This window comes from Rosa chinensis, chromosome 5 (genome assembly GCF_002994745.2).
Source record: "Rosa chinensis cultivar Old Blush chromosome 5, RchiOBHm-V2, whole genome shotgun sequence".
NCBI lineage: Eukaryota > Viridiplantae > Streptophyta > Magnoliopsida > Rosales > Rosaceae > Rosa > Rosa chinensis.
In genome coordinates, this window is record NC_037092.1 from 62,760,318 (window position 1) to 62,777,573 (window position 17,256).

Sequence of the window (17,256 nt, forward strand, 5' to 3'; positions counted from 1 at the left end):
GCTTTCCAAAACGAAAGATGGGCTTTAGAAGCAACCAGGGAAGAATCCGGTTGAGCCACGAAGTCACAATTGACTTTAGAAGTAGAAAAAGGAACCAAGGAGGCGTCAATACCACTTATGGGCGGCAGGGGGTAGGCGGCGCCAGCCCTATCTTGGAACTAATTTCGATTCTGACTTCTTTTCGTTTTGAAAAATAGATGTCCGTGTGAAGTCTTTAATATACGGATCATCATATCATGACCTGGATGTCCCAAACGGTCATGCCAAAGCCTATATGTGTCAGAATCCCATAAGTCATCTCTCATGACATGGTTGGATTCCATAATTCAAATAGTGGTTGCATACAACCCACTAGAGCGACCCATAAGATTCTCTAATACTCGTTTATGTCCGTGTCATTAGAAGTGATGTAAAGGAGCTCTAATCCATTCTCACAATGTGTTTCCACATGAAAACCATTGGCTCTTATATCTTTAAAACTCAATAGGGTTCTTTCAGCCCTAGGAGCATATAGAGCTTCGGTGACATTAATACTTCTGCCATTTGGCAACATAAATTGAGATGGTCCTCGGCCATGAATCAATTGTGATGGTCCAGCCATCGTAGTCACTGAAGATCGACTAGGCATCATCCATAGGAAAAGTTCCCTATGTCGCTGTTGATGTTTGTAAATTCAGCGGTAGCATACCTTTAATAACGCTGGTCCGATGGGCGGACTGCTACTAATGATATTTAGAGTTCCTACTACCTGTCAAGTAAAATACAGAGGGCGTCAAAGGGAGACCGCTCTGGGCGGTCTTCTCTTCTCCGATGCCTAAGTTAGTCAGTGTATTTATGTTTGACAAACTATCAGTAGGCAAGTATTAAATGTGTAATCAATGAGGAGAGAGGAGAGAATCTTTTATAGGTGAGAAGGGAATTGATCTTCTCCATGTTTTTGATGTGGGACTGATGTACTTCAGTCACCAGCTTCTGAAGCTACTGACGCCAACTTGGCGTGGCACGTGGCAGCTCGTCAGCTGCGATCTGGAGGCGAGCTAGGGCTCAGGCGATAGCCTGTTTGGCTGTGTTTCTGTAAATCACTCCTTTGGCGGGAGTTGGTACCGCTAGTGGTAGCATGAGCGTGGCTCATTATAGCTAATTATGCTTGTAAATGCTTATGTAAGTACAGTCGCAATATAGTATGTGTGGTGCCACTATCAACAAGGCATTCCAACTCTCCAGGAAACATACTGAAAAATAATAAAGTTCGGAATTAAAACATATCCATGACATCGAATAATACGATACTTTATTAATAAAAATATCCAATGATTACATCAGATGTCCCAAAAAGTCTAATCCAAAAATAAAATCAAACTAAGACACATTGTAGTCACTCTATCCGTTTGGTAACTCCAATCAAATATGACCAGGAAAGTAGAAAGAGATGTTGGTGGAGCGAGGCTCTCTTAAGTACCACTAATCTCAATGACTTTCCTAGACATCATATTTCATTGGGTGCACCACATAAGAAAGAGTTAATACAATTGTCATTTATTGACTAAGGCATATTTGCCATTACAAAAATTCTTGGAAAATAAAAGGACTATTCTAATTAAAGTTTGCAGCATCCTTGTGCACTTCATCTTCAGCTTTGAAGTCCTCTATGCTGAGATTGACATCTCCATCTTCTTCTTCTTCTTCTTCTTCTGCAAGGTACACTTTTTGCTCCCTCAGGTCCCTGTATGCCCTGTATCTTGCAGCTAGTTGCTCGCTTGCCTTACATTGCTTGAACCAATGCTCACTTGATCCACATCGATGACACATATCATTGTGGTTGCCTCCCTTCAATTGAGGTGCATGTTGTGGTCCTTAGGAGGGTTGGTTCCACCACCACGAGCCATGGCACCACCACCACGTCCAGGGATGCCACGACCCCCTCTCCCACGTGTGGCATTGCCACCACTTGTATCCGCACCAAACTTGCGGTTTCCTTCCTGGTTAGGGCGGTTATATGGGCTCATACGCCCCTCATGTCCCTTATTCTTAGGGTTCCGCACCTTGCGCCCTCCTTTGGGTGCATTATAATTCGCCTCATAAACACTCTTTGTTCCAATGGGCCTTGAATTATAATTCCTCATGAGTATGTTATCATGTTTCTCAGCTACATATATGATATTGATAAGCTGATGAAACCTTGTGATCCGTCCAGTATTGACCTCAGTACGATATTACTTTGAGACCACAATTGCTGAGACGGGGAGGTGGAGAGACTCTTCTCAATTAGCTCTTGCTCTGTGACAGGTTGTCCAAAAAATCTCAACATGGATTGTAAGAGAAGAGCTTCTGAATTATATTCAGTAACAGACTTGAAATCAGCAAAGCGCAGATTGTTCCATTGAACCTTCAAGTCAGGGAGGTGGAAATCTTGGACATTGCCAAAACGCTCTTCTAGCGCTACCCATAGCTCTCTTGCATCCTTGATCGACATATACTCTAATCTAAGTGACTTGTCCATATGGCGTCGCATCAAGATAACTGATTGAGCATGCTTTGTAGGTGTTCGCACGAACACAAGATCCGGGTTAGGTGCATGGATTATGGGTAATATTCCCTTTGAAGTGAGGTGGTTCTCAACATCGGTTACCTAACTGTGGTAATCCGATCCCGTTGAGTCAAGCGTGGGAAAGTTGAGTCTAGGTTCATTCGACATCCTGAAAATAAGAAGAGAAGATATATTAGTTTCGGAGCTAAACTTCCACGAAAACTAAAATAATAAGATTTCTAAGCTATGCTACCAAGAAATCAATTTCCAAGAATTTCTTTTGGATTAGACCAAACAATAATGTTTTAATATGGTCACAATTTGATGCTTACGGACGCTCTTAGTCCAAGCATTATGAACACTCTTAGTTCATACGAACGTTCTTAGTTCGTTTAATTATGAACACTCTTGGTTCGTTAAGCGTGAATCCCCACAATTCCGCTTTGTTAAATACTCAAAACCATTTTCATATATTTCAAAATTCTGCAGCAAATAAAAGAATTTAAAATACATGAAAGCAGCAACTTTAATTCATAAAAACTTACGTGATGGTTCTTGGCTTGAGGACACGCGTGTGTTGGGGCAGCAACGAATAGCAGCGGCAGTAGTGGAAGCAGCAGGGCAGCAGTGCAATAGGCAGGCTGCAGTGTGGATGAGCGCTAGGCAAGGCTGCAGGAGGTAGGTTGCAGCGCGGGGGCAGCAAGCGAGCTGGGTAGGGTGGTGAGGCTTGCGGCAGATGGTGAGCAGCAGCAGGGACTTGGGGTTGTGGTGTGCAGTGACAGGACCCGACCTAGATTTCACCCTGAAATTCGAGGTGGCCCTGCGGGGCCCACCTTAGAAGAAATTCTTCCAAAAATTTGGCAGAACTTCCCCTAAAATGGACTACCCAAAACCTGTAGAAAGGAAATTTACACTTCTAAGTCATTTATCCTTATTCTCCTGGAGCCACCCTGCTCCACAAATCACAACATCGTCCAATTCACATAACACAAAACACAACTTGAATAACATTAATCCCATAGGTAATCAGATAATCTCAAATTCAAATAAATAGGAAGAAAATAATAATAAGCATGTTTTCCGTAAACCGAAACAAAACCAATTTCAAAATCATCATCAAGGCATTCCCAATGCCAAAACCGAAGTCGATAAATAAATAAGGAATATAACTCCATCGAAATCCCATTTCGAAAATCCTTTAAAAGTCTCAAATCGAAATAGATTATAATTAAGGGTATAATTCCGGAAATCACCTCAGAAATAAATAATTCGACAAATAAGATTATAAATCATAATCAACTTCGGAAACAAATCATTATCGAAAGCACTTATATGAGATAAAGTGAAATCAATCTCTGAGCTTAAAATCACACGCTCGAAATGTAAATTGATAAATAAATAGAGCATATTCAAAGAAATAAATGCATGCATCATTTAATTAAAAACAAAAGTCCACTCACAGTACTATTCCGACGATCACGTATACGAGTTCCTTCATCGAGCCAGAGCTCGGTACGTCGCCCTATACACGATTATATTCCGTAAGCGATAATTCGACAATTTAATACGAATCCCATAATCAAACCCTCACCAGTCAACTCTCCACTTGTTCTCTGATTCAACCCAAATTTTATCTCTAATACTAATTCATTATCTTAAAGGTTCCAAGTCAGAACCGAGAGATATCCGATGGTCGGATTCTCGTAATTCGATAATCGAAACCCTAAACTTCAAAATTCATAATTAATTCCAAGTTTCTCCAAAAATTACCAAACTTCACATACAAGCTCTACACAATTTATAGGATTTAATGGGCTAAAAACCGGAATTAAAACACTGCCCTACACGCCTCCACGCACCACCAACAGTGGCAGCGCGTGGGCCCCACGCGCCACCGGCAACCACCTCCGATGGCCACCAAAATTTAGCAGCACCATCTACTCAACAAACCCAAACTCTTTCTCAACTACAACAAGTTCCAATTTTACCTGGAAGAGCTCCAATTTGGCCGTTGAACACAAGCCCAGAAAACCCAAGAGCCCTAGAATCGGGTTCTCCTTGATTCTCCTTCTACACTGGAAATCGTGGCTCAAGGCTAGGGGCAAAACGATCCTTGGCAAAAACCGCGCCTTCGACAGTGGTTTGGTGGTCAGAAATGGCTGAAATTTCCGGAAAACGTCAACTGCTACAGTAAATTTCCAAGCTTCAAATCGTGCTTCTCCGGCCAAATCATGACAACCACGACCACCAGCATGTAGAGGAGGAGGAGGCGAGTCGGCAGCCACCAGGGTCTCGCCGATTGATGGCCGGACGACGGCAAATCGAAGGAGAAAGGGAAGAGGGCCGACGCGGGGAGAAAGAGGAAAGAGAGAGAAAATCTCGAGGGGGGTAGGTTTCCGAAAATGGAAACCTACCACAGTAACTTTCCATATATATAGAAAGTTACCATGAACAGTAACTTTAATCTTTCGCTTATAACTTTCACGTACGAACTCCGATTTTTACGTACCACATATGCACGCGCTCGGTTTAACGTCCTCTACAACTTTCATGAAGAAAACTTTTTCAAATTTTGACCCGAACAAAAGGTCAACAATTTAGGGCCACTAAAGCTACCGAAAAAAAAAAAGTAAAGGTAAAACAAATTGTCGTTTACTGTCCAAATGACTAGTAAACCGGTGAATTTAGATTCGGGACTTTATATGCAGGGCGTAGGGCTGTAGCAGGAGGCAGGCAGCAGCAGGGTGCGGCATGAAATAACTCTGGCTGGTGCGCAGGTTGCAGCGGGCTGGCAGGGAGGCTAGGTATTAGGGCGTGCTGCAGCAAGGTGAGGCAGGGGCAGCAGGGGCTGCAAGTTTGCGGCTAGGGTTGCAGGTAGGGTTTTCGGCAATTTTTGGTGAGGGAAGCTTTTAGGGTTTTTTCTTCTTTTTTTCGGCTATGGTTAAAGCTCGTGCTGATAACGTATTGTAGAGAATTGTGATCGTGTGTTTATTATTGATAATAGGAGCCCTTATATAGGGAGTTACAAGGTACACAAAAGGTAAGAATCCGAATACAATTGAATACCTAGAACTTTTTCCTATTACAACTCTAAACCCTAGTTTGAGGAGGCACACATTATGTCGACCTCCTTCAACATTTTTGACAATTTTAAGAAATTTCTTGTGGGACATACTTTTTGATCACATATCAGCGTCTCGATCATTCATAGCGTATCTTTCCCCATTTTTGCAACTATCCATTGTTACACATGGTCTATTCACTCGTATTCAAATATATACATGTATGTATATACAGTCATTTTCAGGTAAGGATATCCTTACCTTAGCCTTAGGAACGGATTTTCAGTTTTTGATCATTTTTCGATCACATATTCATATCTTAACCGTTTAGTTTTATAGTCCTAATGTATAGATTACTTCTGCAAATTTTTAGTCAAATTGATAATCGTTAAGGTATCGAACTGGATTAAACCAATGAACGAACCGAATCTGTCAAACCGGAACCGTTTGTGTTCATTATTATAAATTGTAATTTTGAATGCCTTAACCATTATCAATTTGGCTGAAATTTTGTAGAGATGATCTATACATTAAGACCTAAAAACTGAACAGTTAAGATGTAAATATGTGATCGAAAAGTGGTCAAAAACTTGAAATCCGTTCCTAAGTTAAGGTAAGGATATCCTTAGCCAAGAAATATATATATATATATATATATATATATATATTATAATATAAAGATCCTATCTAGTGAGGCCGTGCATTTTGAAAAATATTCATATAGTAATGCTATTTGCATCATGACATGTATCACAATATTGTGTGTGTGCACGTGTGGCCGTGCACTTTGAAAAATATTCATACAGTAATGCCATTTGCATCATGGCATGTATCACAATATTGTGTGTGTGTGATAGTCATCGTATTGAAGTAAACAATTTCCTTCGCGCCAAGTAACAAATTTCATTACGATAGGTCGACTTCAGGTAAGTTCAAAATCTGAAAAACCTATCACATGTAAAATACGAAACGACTAGCAGCCTAGCTATGACCTCCCACATCGCCCTCAAAGTTCAAATAACCAACAACCACCAATGACCCAAATATATATATTAAACTGACTCCATAAATCCAAAAGCACTCTAATACTTTATTTCAAGATCATCGTCACCAACGACGTAAATCAAATGGTGTCTACCCAGTAGAAAACTTTAGAAAGAAAGAAAGAAAAGAACAGTTCTGGGTCTTCTTCTTGGTCTTCTTCTTCCAGCAATTAAAATGTTACTTTAATGTATTTGATTTCAATTTGTCAGTTGACTGTGGGCAACTTCTCATTGCCTCCTTTCAAACTTGTGGAAGCATATCACTATTTTACCTGAGACATTGTCTAGTCATGGCCGGGCCGGAAGATGAAATTAATGTAGAAAAAGAGTGTGTCATCGTTTTGTACGTTCATACTACAACAGAGGTTGATATAGTGATATGCTATCCTCTATATAAGCTACGTCCATAGGATATGCTCCCACTGCAGCTTGATCGCAGCTCAAAAATGTTGAAGCTACCCAGCCTTTTAGTTTTGGTTTGCAGCATTGTTCTTGTTTTGCATTCATACCAAGCAACCTCACATGATGACCATGATGAAGTTGGTAAGGGCAAGCATATATGATCTACGTACTGCATATGTGGTGGATATGAAACATTTGATTATTATTCATGATTTACTATGTAATAGCATGTTTTGATTACAGTGTCCCTGGATTTATGACTTCCTTCTAATGAGTTTAATTATAGAGTACGTAGTACTCCATGTCCATGCATGAACACCTACTTCATATGGTTATTATCAATTTTAGAGTGCATCTGCATGGAGGGATATAAAAAGATGGTTTGAGTTACTTGGAGGCCGGTTAGCTTTGAGGTTAAGATGTTACTATCTCATATACTAAAAATTTTATTAATTTATGGTGGGATTTAAAACTGGATTTGTCACTTTAAAATTCCTTGGTACTTTCAAATACCTCATTACCTTAGATCTAACTATGATTAATTCACACGTTCATTATTGTTGATGATGCAGAGGATGAGAGGGAGTTTAATTATGACGACAACAGTGAGAAGGGGCCAGCTAGATGGGGAAAGATACGCCATGAATGGAGCATATGTAACAATGGATCGTTGCAGTCTCCCATAGATCTGTTAGATGACAGAGTTGATGTAGTCTCAGATTTAGGGAAACTTCAGGGTAACTACAGGGCTTGCAATGCCACTCTTAAGAATAGAGGCCATGATATGATGGTAAGAGAAAAACGAGAGAGAGAGAGAGAGCACTTAAAGTTGGATTTGGTGTTATGTAATTCTTATTCTATCTCTATAATTTGTGGATGCAGTTGAAATGGCATGCTGATGCAGGATATATTCCAATCAATGGAACTCAGTATACAGTCAGACAATGCCATTGGCACTCACCTTCTGAACACACCATCAATGGCAAGCAGTTTGATTTAGAGGTGCATCTGGTTCATGACAGTCCAAATGGAAGCATCGCTGTTATCGGGATCCTGTATAAGTTTGGAAAACCTGACCCATTTTTGACACGGGTAATCATAAAATTCTTACTTTCATGATCAAACCTGCATGTGACTCCATTGCATTTAGTTTTATTACTCGCTCTCATGCTTGTTGTGCTTCATTCTGTTTCTGCTTAGATGAAGGACTACTTAGAAGACTTATCTGATAGCAGTAAAGAAGAGAAAGTGATTGGTATGGTTGATCCAAAGCAAATAAAAACTGTCAGTACAAAGTACTACAGATATATAGGCTCTCTTACAACTCCTCCTTGCACACAAAATGTCCTCTGGACCCTTGTTGGAGAGGTTTAATTTCCTACACTTTCCATTTGTTTCTACAGTGTTTAGTGACAAAACTATATCTGAATCTCATTTTAACTCATCAGGTGAGGACTGTCTCTAAAGAACAGGTCAAATTCCTCCGTAAAGCTGTTCACGATGTAAGTTCAATAGCTACTCTCTAAAGTATCTGATATTCTCTTGCCATATATGCTGCTAGTTAATACTGTCACTGATGCATCAGGTCACAAAATTAAACTGTCTTGATTCTCAATCTGGCCACCAGTCAAACTATTTTTAATATTTGATTTGCATATGAATATATAAACATTGATATGCAATACTAATGCAGAAGATTTTGCAGGAGTCAGAAACTAATGCAAGATTAAACTGTCTTGATTCTCAATCTGGCCACCAGTCAAACTATATTCAATATTTGATTTGCATATGAATATATAAACATTGATATGCAATACTAATGCGGAAGATTTTGCAGGAGTCAGAAACTAATGCAAGACCAATACAACAGATAAACAGGCGCTCGGTGAAACTTTATAAACCCAGTACACAGGATCAGAATTGAATGTACCAAAAACTTTTTGGCTCAAGCATCACAATCTATCACTTATTCCAAGGTTTGAAACCTAAAAGACGAAGGATGCATAGACTAGGCTAAATAAACAAATGACGTTCATTAGGATTTCTCTAGCAGATCTTTCTTTTTACACCCTTTTTAGCTTCTTTTTACATCTTTTGTGTTACATGTATCATTCATATACCCTGTAGAGAATTAAGCAGAAAAATGATGAGAATCACTAGAAAATACATTTGGAGGGCCATGTATTATGATAAACTAATTAATCAGGTTTTAAGTGTTTCGCTCAGAATATATTGAACGAGAATGATCATATATATATATATAGTCGATCTCAATCTTTTGCAATAAGCTAGTTTGACACAAAAAATCAAATGGAAAAAATTACTTCAGTATTAACATCTTCTGTTCACTCATCAGCAAAAGATTAATAATGCCTGGTAATAATATGGATGAGTTCACAAACAAGACTCTTCATTCTAGAATCAATGGTGCCTTTCTGAATAGCTTCTGGTAATCAAGGTGGTCCAAAAAAATCATTTAAAATTATAAACCATGACATAATGAAGGCAAGTATCAAACAAGTGAAACCAACAATCTAACAACTAATATGTGATGTGAGCCCTGACCAATAGGATTCTAACCAGCAACTAATAGAGCACCTAAACATTGTTATATAAGTCTTCTTCAGACAACAGATATGATGTCAGCAGTGACCAAATGGAATCTAACCATTTATATCCTCCCACTTTGGATTCTTTAAATGAATTGTCTCCTTTAACCAACTGATGAACGTACTAAACATATACACAATTAATAAAGTGATGGTGATAATGAAGAAAACTAACTACATGATCAGTAGCCTTTTTCTAAAGAACCTTAGCCATGCAGTGAGCCACAAGATATCAGAGAAATTTTGAGCAAAATCACTTATACAAACTTTAATAACTATGTACTGTGCTTAACTACTACTCATTTTATGACATTAAAGTACTAAATGATGGAAAAATATTCTACCAAACGTGACGATCGACTTCTGGTCCTACCATTCTGGCAAGGACTTTGATGATATCATCGATCGATGGCCTGTGGAGAGGATCATCTTCCACACATGCCTTGGCTAAAACAGCCAAACACAGAGCCTCTGCAAGAGGGTAATCTTCTAACTGTTGATCCATGAAGCTCCTTAGCTGCTCGAGGAAACCTCCTTCACTATCTCCCCCTCCTAAAAATTTGATGGATTCCTTAAATAACTTCCCATCGATGTCCTCTCTGGCAGAGATGAGCTCCAGCAAAACGACCCCAAAAGCAAAAATATCCACTTTTTCAGAAGCTGAGCTGTATAGAAGGTACTCCGGTGCAACCCATCCTTTGTTTTCAGAAGATCCCAATGCAGAAAGAGTTCCGATATTTGCAAGTTTGGCCCTCCAATTTTCTGTTACAAAAATATTTCTACTGTTTATGTTTAGGTGAGCATAGGAAGGGAAAGTACAGCAGTGCAAATAGTGAAGTCCTGTGGCAATATCAAAAGCTATTTGTGTTCGTCGAGACCACTCAAGAGGATTAGATGTATGAGACAAGCAGTCCCTCAAGCAGCCATTGCTGGGAAGCTCAAACACTAGATATGACCAGGACAAGTCACTTTCTCCATAAGAAACACCCTCCAAGTTCAAGATATTGATGTGGTTGATTTTGGAATGGACATCTATAACATGGCTAGTTTCGACAAATGTCATCTGCTTGATCATCACTTCAGCATTGTTTATCAGCCCTCTATAGACTAGAGCAGCGGTCTTGTTCTCTTCATTGAAATCCCTTGTTGCTTTTCTGATCTCTTCTATGCTGTAGTTGAACAAAGAGTACTTTAATCCAGCAAGAATATCCGGAGATAAACATGTCGACATTGGAGAGCTTGATCTACCCGTTAGACTGGATTTGAGAGGACTTCTGACTGTTGAAATTGAAAGTGGAGAGCTTCTAGCATTAAAGGAGTGCAACTTCTCAGGCTTCCACTTCTTTAAGGCCCTCCTATACAAAACTACACATGCAATCAATGCTAAAAGCAGTAGTGAAAACCCAACAACAGACCCTGCTATATACAAACTCCTTAGTCTTGTGCTGTTATTCGGCTTTACGACAGAAATTGTGGGAAGAAAACCAGGAGCTGGAGGTGGAGAATCTGGAATATTGAAGTTCAGAACCGGAGGTTCTCTCAAGGGAACTAAAATAGTTGTGTTTGGAAATACAGTTGGATTTGGTGGCTCTAAATTATTGACTAACCATAAATCTTCTGGAGAGATGCCGAACCTCTTACTCAACAGGATTGGTACATCTCCTTCGATGAAAGGGTATGTCACAAGATACTTCACTCCTTTCTTACTAGCTAAGTTATCAGGACAAGCACATCTTAGAGGCACACGAAGCTCAGCACCAACGTTGATGACTTGAACCGAGTTTTGCTCGGAAAGTGTAGAGGACTTGAGTAAGCCTTCAAAAACTCCGCAAGCTATCTCGGAGTATGATGTCTTTTCGGACACCATGTAGCTGAAACTTGCCTGAAAATATTGACCTGAGCAAGAACAATTGATGGGGATGAGAACTTCTCTACCTGGTTTGAGCACATCAGAAGGAGATGTAAGATTGTTGAGTCTAAGCATTGCATCAGAGTCCATGTGAAACAAGTCTGAGATATTTGCAATAGTCTGGAAATGTTGGTTGGCTCTGTATACCACATAGGTGCTGCATGAATTCTGGAACATATTGCAAGTGTATCTAGAACCGGGGTAGCTGATATTGGAAGGACACTCGGATTGGTCATAGTACTGTTGAGCATGGCTTGAATTTAGGCAAACCAAGATGAAGAACCAGAGAAAAATCATGGTTCCTGATATCAAAATTTGGTACATAAAATTTGGTACAAAAATCGGTTTGGTATATAAGAAGAGAAGAAAATAAATGGGATGAGATGCAATAGTCAAGTTGGTAGCTGATGTATAGAGTTGTTTGGCCAGATGGGAAGCTAGCAATAAAAGACTACGCACCACTATCATTTTAATATCCATGTCCGGCCAATATCACTTGGTTAAAACTGTAATCAACATATGTAGAAAGGAATAAGCAAATTAACAAAAAGAGCCAGTAATAGCCGGCCATAATACTAATAGCCAGATGGGACTAGATTATGATATAGGTATTTTTTGACTAGTTTCTGCATGTTTTTTGCAATCAAGATCCTCTCACTGATGGATATGTAGTCATCATTTGCATTTTTCGTCCTTAATTTAGGTTTATAGACGCAGTGTTGTCACGGTTGTAACTCTAGTGATTGGTAATATTTGCCCATGTCCGTAATCTCGATTGAGATCCACTCATCAGTCCCCACGATCATCGGTCGACTAAACAAGAGAGTTAAGATGCAGTTGTGAAGATCAATCATCGTGGTAGGTTATGCACCGACAGTGCAAATGACTCAGTACCTGTTAGGTGATCTCAGTTTTTAATATTTATAGTTAACCTTTGTTTTAATAACAAAAACTTGTACTTGATGTTATTCAGCTATCCATTCATGTTAGTTCAAATGCATGTCGGTGCTCTGATGAATTCCTTTCCTAAGTTTACATATTTTCTTTAGTCGAACTCAAAACTTCTCACTTAGAAAAGAAATTTGAGTTAAAATCATTTTACCACCCTAAATTTTACACTTAAAATCAGTTGTGCCCCCAAACTTCTAATTTGATCGCATGTGCCCTTGTTGTAATACCCCGAAAATTTGTTATTAATTTCTTGAAATTTTTAGAAATTAATAAAGTGTTCATTAATATGATTTCGTGGTTCGAGGGTGGAGTGAAATTATTTTCGGACGAATAATGATTTGAAATGCACGTTTTTAGGGGGTTTACGAAGTTTGACTTTTTATACATTAGGATTCTATAAAAACTTCCTTCATGAAAGTCGTAGAGCACGTTGATATGAGTTCGTGCATATGCAGAACGCAAAAATCAGAGTTCATATGAAGAAATTACGATCAACGGAAAAAGTTTCCATTTTAGAATAAAGTCCAAAAAAATCCAAAAATTGCAACAAAGGACACAATTTCCAAAATTGGAAATCGGCCCCCACTCTCTCTCTCTCTCTCTCTCTCTCTCTCTCTCTCTCTCTCTCTCTCTCTCTCTCTCTCTCTCTCTCTCTCTCTCTCTCTCTCCCCGAGCTGGTTTTCCCTCTTCCACGTTTTCCGGCCATTTCTCCCTCCTCCGGCCTCCTTTGAACGTGAAATTCTTGGGTTAGCTTCACCTCAACCTTGCGCACCTTCCCGTGGCAGCCTTGCAGCCTATCTCGACCTATAGCCGCCGCTGCAACAAAAACCCAATCCAAACCCAGTTTTTGGGCCAATGCCGATGTCTTCCTCCTTCGGCCACCATAGCTCGAGCCGCCGGGCATTCTAGAATCCTCAGAGACTGCTGATGATGCTCCTGACGTGGCTTGATCAGATTTAAAGTGTGGAGTGAGAATTGAAGCAAATCGGATAATTGGGATAAAACTCCGATCTACCTTCTGTTGAGGTAGTTTTCGACCCTTTCTACTTTGATTTAGACTTTGTGATAGTTGGGACTGTTGTTGGGCGTGTTCTGAGGAAGAGGTTGATGTAAGTTTCACCACCCAATTCGGTGGTTGACAGCGCCGCCACCACTGTTTGTGGTGGCACTTGGCAAGGGTTTCTGGCCACTCCAAAGACAATTGATGTTCCTGATTTTGATCTACTCGGTGATACAAGCATTTCGATATATATTTATAATTTTTGGAAATCGTATGAGCAAGTTATGATTTTTAGGGTTTTCGATTCGATCGGTTTTCGATCCGTGAGGATTCGGCCGTCCGATCGACTTGTAATTTTGATATATTGATCGTTTAAGTATTCTGGAGACCTCGGGTGGTCTCAGATGAAGTTTTGCCTCGATTAGCATTACTTTCAGGATTTTAGTTCAAGCAGGGATTCGAACTTTAATCGTTTTCGATTCGTGTACTAAGTTGTGACGTACATTACGTAGGTGATTGACATAACGTATTCGATACCTTATCTCTGCTATAAGAGAAGACGTTGCAGGATTTAGAGGTGAGTAAATCACACGTGGTTCATTTACGAACCGAATTACTTTTTGTACATTCTATTACTAAATTGTGAAATCGTTTTATGCAAATAAAGATTTGTTTTTAAATGATATGAACTCGATCGACTACGGTTCATAGGACTGCGATTTTTATTATAAAAATGAATTTCTCAGATTTTGGTGCACGTGAACTATAGTTGGTATTAGTAGGCATCCCTGAGTGGATGATTATGTATATATATATTTACGTGAAATATATATATCTGGATGGTGTGGCATTGTGATATGTAGACTTTTGGTGATTTCATTCATGTTATTGAATTGAACAATTACTTATGCCGGAGGTACATTTGATGATTTATATTGTTGAAAAAGTGATTTGGAGTTATGGTGTAACATTTGTGAGTTGTGTGGGATTTCTTTAAATGTCTTGTTTCGAGGGCCGAAAGGGTCCGAAGTCTGTAGGTTACAATGGTAACCTGGGTGCAAAGATATCGGACGCTTGAACCTTGGCCAAGGTGACAGGCTTCGATTCAGTTAGAGCTCTAGTCTGTTGCATGTGTGCGGTCATGGTGGTAATTGGGTTACTACATCATGAGTACGTAGTCTGTTGTATGCGTGCGGTCATGGTGGTAACTAGGTTACTGCATCATGAGTACGTAGTTTGTTGTATGCGAACCGTCATGGTGGTAACAGTGTTACTGCATCATGAGTACATAGTTTTTGGAGAAGGTTTCTGGTGTTCTTTCTTTAGTGTTTATGTGAGATTTGGATTTCTATTAAAGCTGTGGTGTCGGTATGATCGCTTTGATTTATCCTTGAACTAAAGAATTATTATTCATGTGGGTTGTGTCAATTGATTTGAGTTTACTCATACAAGCTTCACAAGCTTACCAGATTTGTTGTTTGCAATCTCGGTGCACTATTCCATGGTGTAGCGGTTATTCCTACAGGTGAAGACCACCAGGGCTGAGTACGAGGCGTAGTTGCAGCAGTTTAGATTCAGAACCTGTTTTTGGTGTGCTTCTAGTGAGCGTTTACATTTGTATATCAGTTCTCTTGAGTTTTGTAAACACTTGTTGATGTGATATTCAACTTAAGTGTTTGAGTCGTTATTGACGTTTTATTGTTGGTAAGATTTATTTGAAAAAGTTTCTAAGTATTTTCGACATTTGGTTAAGTTTTCGCGCTTCGGATTTGAATTTCTTTATTTGAAGTTCGGGGCGTGACACTTGTACTCTCCAATTTGATCAATTATGGCAATCCTTCATTAATCTATCAATTTATTCATATATTGTTGTCCACTCACACTAGTTTTTAACCTTTGATTATGCAAGAAACACACTATTTACATGATCAAGGCTAAAAATTGACCGTAAGTGGGCATGCATTGTCACTAATTTATGAAGAAATTGAGGAATTAGTTTACTAATGATTATGGTTGATCATATTAGAGAGTATAAGGGCATATGTGATTAAATTAAAGTTCGAGGGCACAGACAATTTTAGGCATAAAGTTCAAGGTGATAAAATGAATTTATAAAGAAATACTTATATTATTAGACCATGATAGTGAGCACAATATTGAGGATTGAGTTTGATAAGACCAAGGCAATACCTCAGTAATAGTGCTTGACAAGTTGACGCCAGTGATGGTGATTATTGGGTGCTTTACATTAAGTATAGAAATGGCATCTTAATTATGGAATCAAATTAAGGCTCATGTCATCACAGTATCCTGATATCCGTTTTCCTCATCTTTGTTGAATTTCATACAAACCAAGTCTACAAAACCATAAATGACTTTCAAACAACCACCACAGGTGATCAAGTTGGTAAGAGCCTCTAGGTGTGGAACCCATTCCGCCGATACTGATTGGAGTTAAATCTCAATCTATTCTTGGTGGCCAGGGCGGACGAAGCGTTCTAACATGATCCCCTGGCATGGATTAGTCTCTGGGCCTAGGAAGTTTTTGAGGAACCATGTGATCTCGATTAAAAAAAAAAGACTTTTAAACAACAAGAACACAAAACTAAAATTTCTCACCAAATAAATAATTAGTTTGTTCTAGATATGTTGACTCAAAAAATACAGTGCATTGTCATATGGTGTCACGCACTAATTTGTTACTTATTTCATGGCTCGATCAATTGAATTGAAGAACACAAATTTAGGAGAGAAAAACTTTCATCCTCTACAACCATTGTGCTATTCAAACCTTATTCCTAATTCGTCATCCTTTCTCTCTTGAGAATTTCTATTGAGACCTCCAAATTTGCTCATTTGACCTCTCATACTCTTTACACCTCCTTTGTGCTTTTAAATACAAATATTTGCTCACTAAACCTCCTTTTGAATTCCTCAAATAACCTTAGTTATATTATTCACATACAAAAATATAAAATACTCATTATACCTCTAATTCACTAACTACACCTCCATTCCTTTTTTCTTTTCTTTTTTGTTCTTTTTTGCATGCAAACCTAAAAAATGCCCAAAATAAATTTCTAGAACTTTAAATCATGAATCAAACGGTCATAACATACACAAAAATTGATCAAGCAGTCATAAATCAAATTCGTGCTTTGATTGATAATAGAGGCCTCTTTATATAGAGGATTACAAGACATAGAATCAGAGTTGTACAAGGAAAAATAATTGTACAATTAATCGGATATCTATGAATATCTCCAAGAATATCTCTAATTCATAACCCTATTACAACTAGGTCAAGTAATCTAGAGTTTGGGCCAGACACATATTCTGGATTTACTTGAACACTCTCCCTTGTGTCGCCCAAACGTGGTGTTCCTCTCGTTGCCTGATTAAAAACCTTGCCGAGTAACAAAAATCTTGTGGGACAAAAATAACCTCGGTCGAAGGGGGAAAAGAGCACAACACACCCTTTCGAGACCATACATGTAGACATCTTCCCCTGATGTCTGCATCTCCACCTAATGACTATGGTCATGAGAGTTCGGATAACTTCCGCAAACGATGCTACCAACATGTTTCTCGAAAGTGGAATTTAGACAATGACTTAGTGAGCAAGCCTGCCACACTGTCCTCATATTGAACCTAGTTCACTTTGATCTTGAGGAGAGTCTGTAGTTGCTGATTATGCTTGTTGTTGTCACTTTTGACGTAGCCTTGCTTCATTTGTTCAAAACAAGCAGCATT

General features: G+C 39.0%; 2 protein-coding genes across 3 annotated transcripts; one reads left to right on the forward strand and one right to left on the reverse strand.

The window, feature by feature from the left end:
- Window positions 1-7,043: 7,043 nt before the first annotated feature.
- LOC112201553 (alpha carbonic anhydrase 7) lies at window positions 7,044-9,260 on the forward strand. Its single transcript, XM_024342455.2, has 6 exons — window positions 7,044-7,175; window positions 7,607-7,824; window positions 7,917-8,126; window positions 8,235-8,402; window positions 8,483-8,536; window positions 8,872-9,260. The coding sequence occupies exons 1-6, from the start codon at window positions 7,046-7,048 to the stop codon at window positions 8,956-8,958; spliced, it is 867 nt and encodes a 288-aa protein (XP_024198223.1). The 5' UTR covers window positions 7,044-7,045; the 3' UTR covers window positions 8,959-9,260.
- Window positions 9,261-9,741: 481 nt separating this feature from the next.
- LOC112201552 (lysM domain receptor-like kinase 4) lies at window positions 9,742-11,966 on the reverse strand. 2 transcript variants are annotated; one of them, XM_040507286.1, is made up of 2 exons: window positions 11,278-11,966; window positions 9,742-10,998 (listed from the first exon to the last, which is right to left on the reverse strand). In XM_040507286.1, exons 1-2 carry the CDS (start codon window positions 11,874-11,876, stop codon window positions 9,984-9,986), a joined length of 1,614 nt encoding a protein of 537 aa, XP_040363220.1. In that variant the 5' UTR covers window positions 11,877-11,966; the 3' UTR covers window positions 9,742-9,983. The 2 variants fall into 2 exon arrangements, with proteins under 2 accessions (XP_040363220.1, XP_024198222.2); XM_024342454.2 differs by having other exon boundaries at window positions 9,742-11,966.
- Between the last annotated feature and the right edge of the window lie 5,290 nt (window positions 11,967-17,256).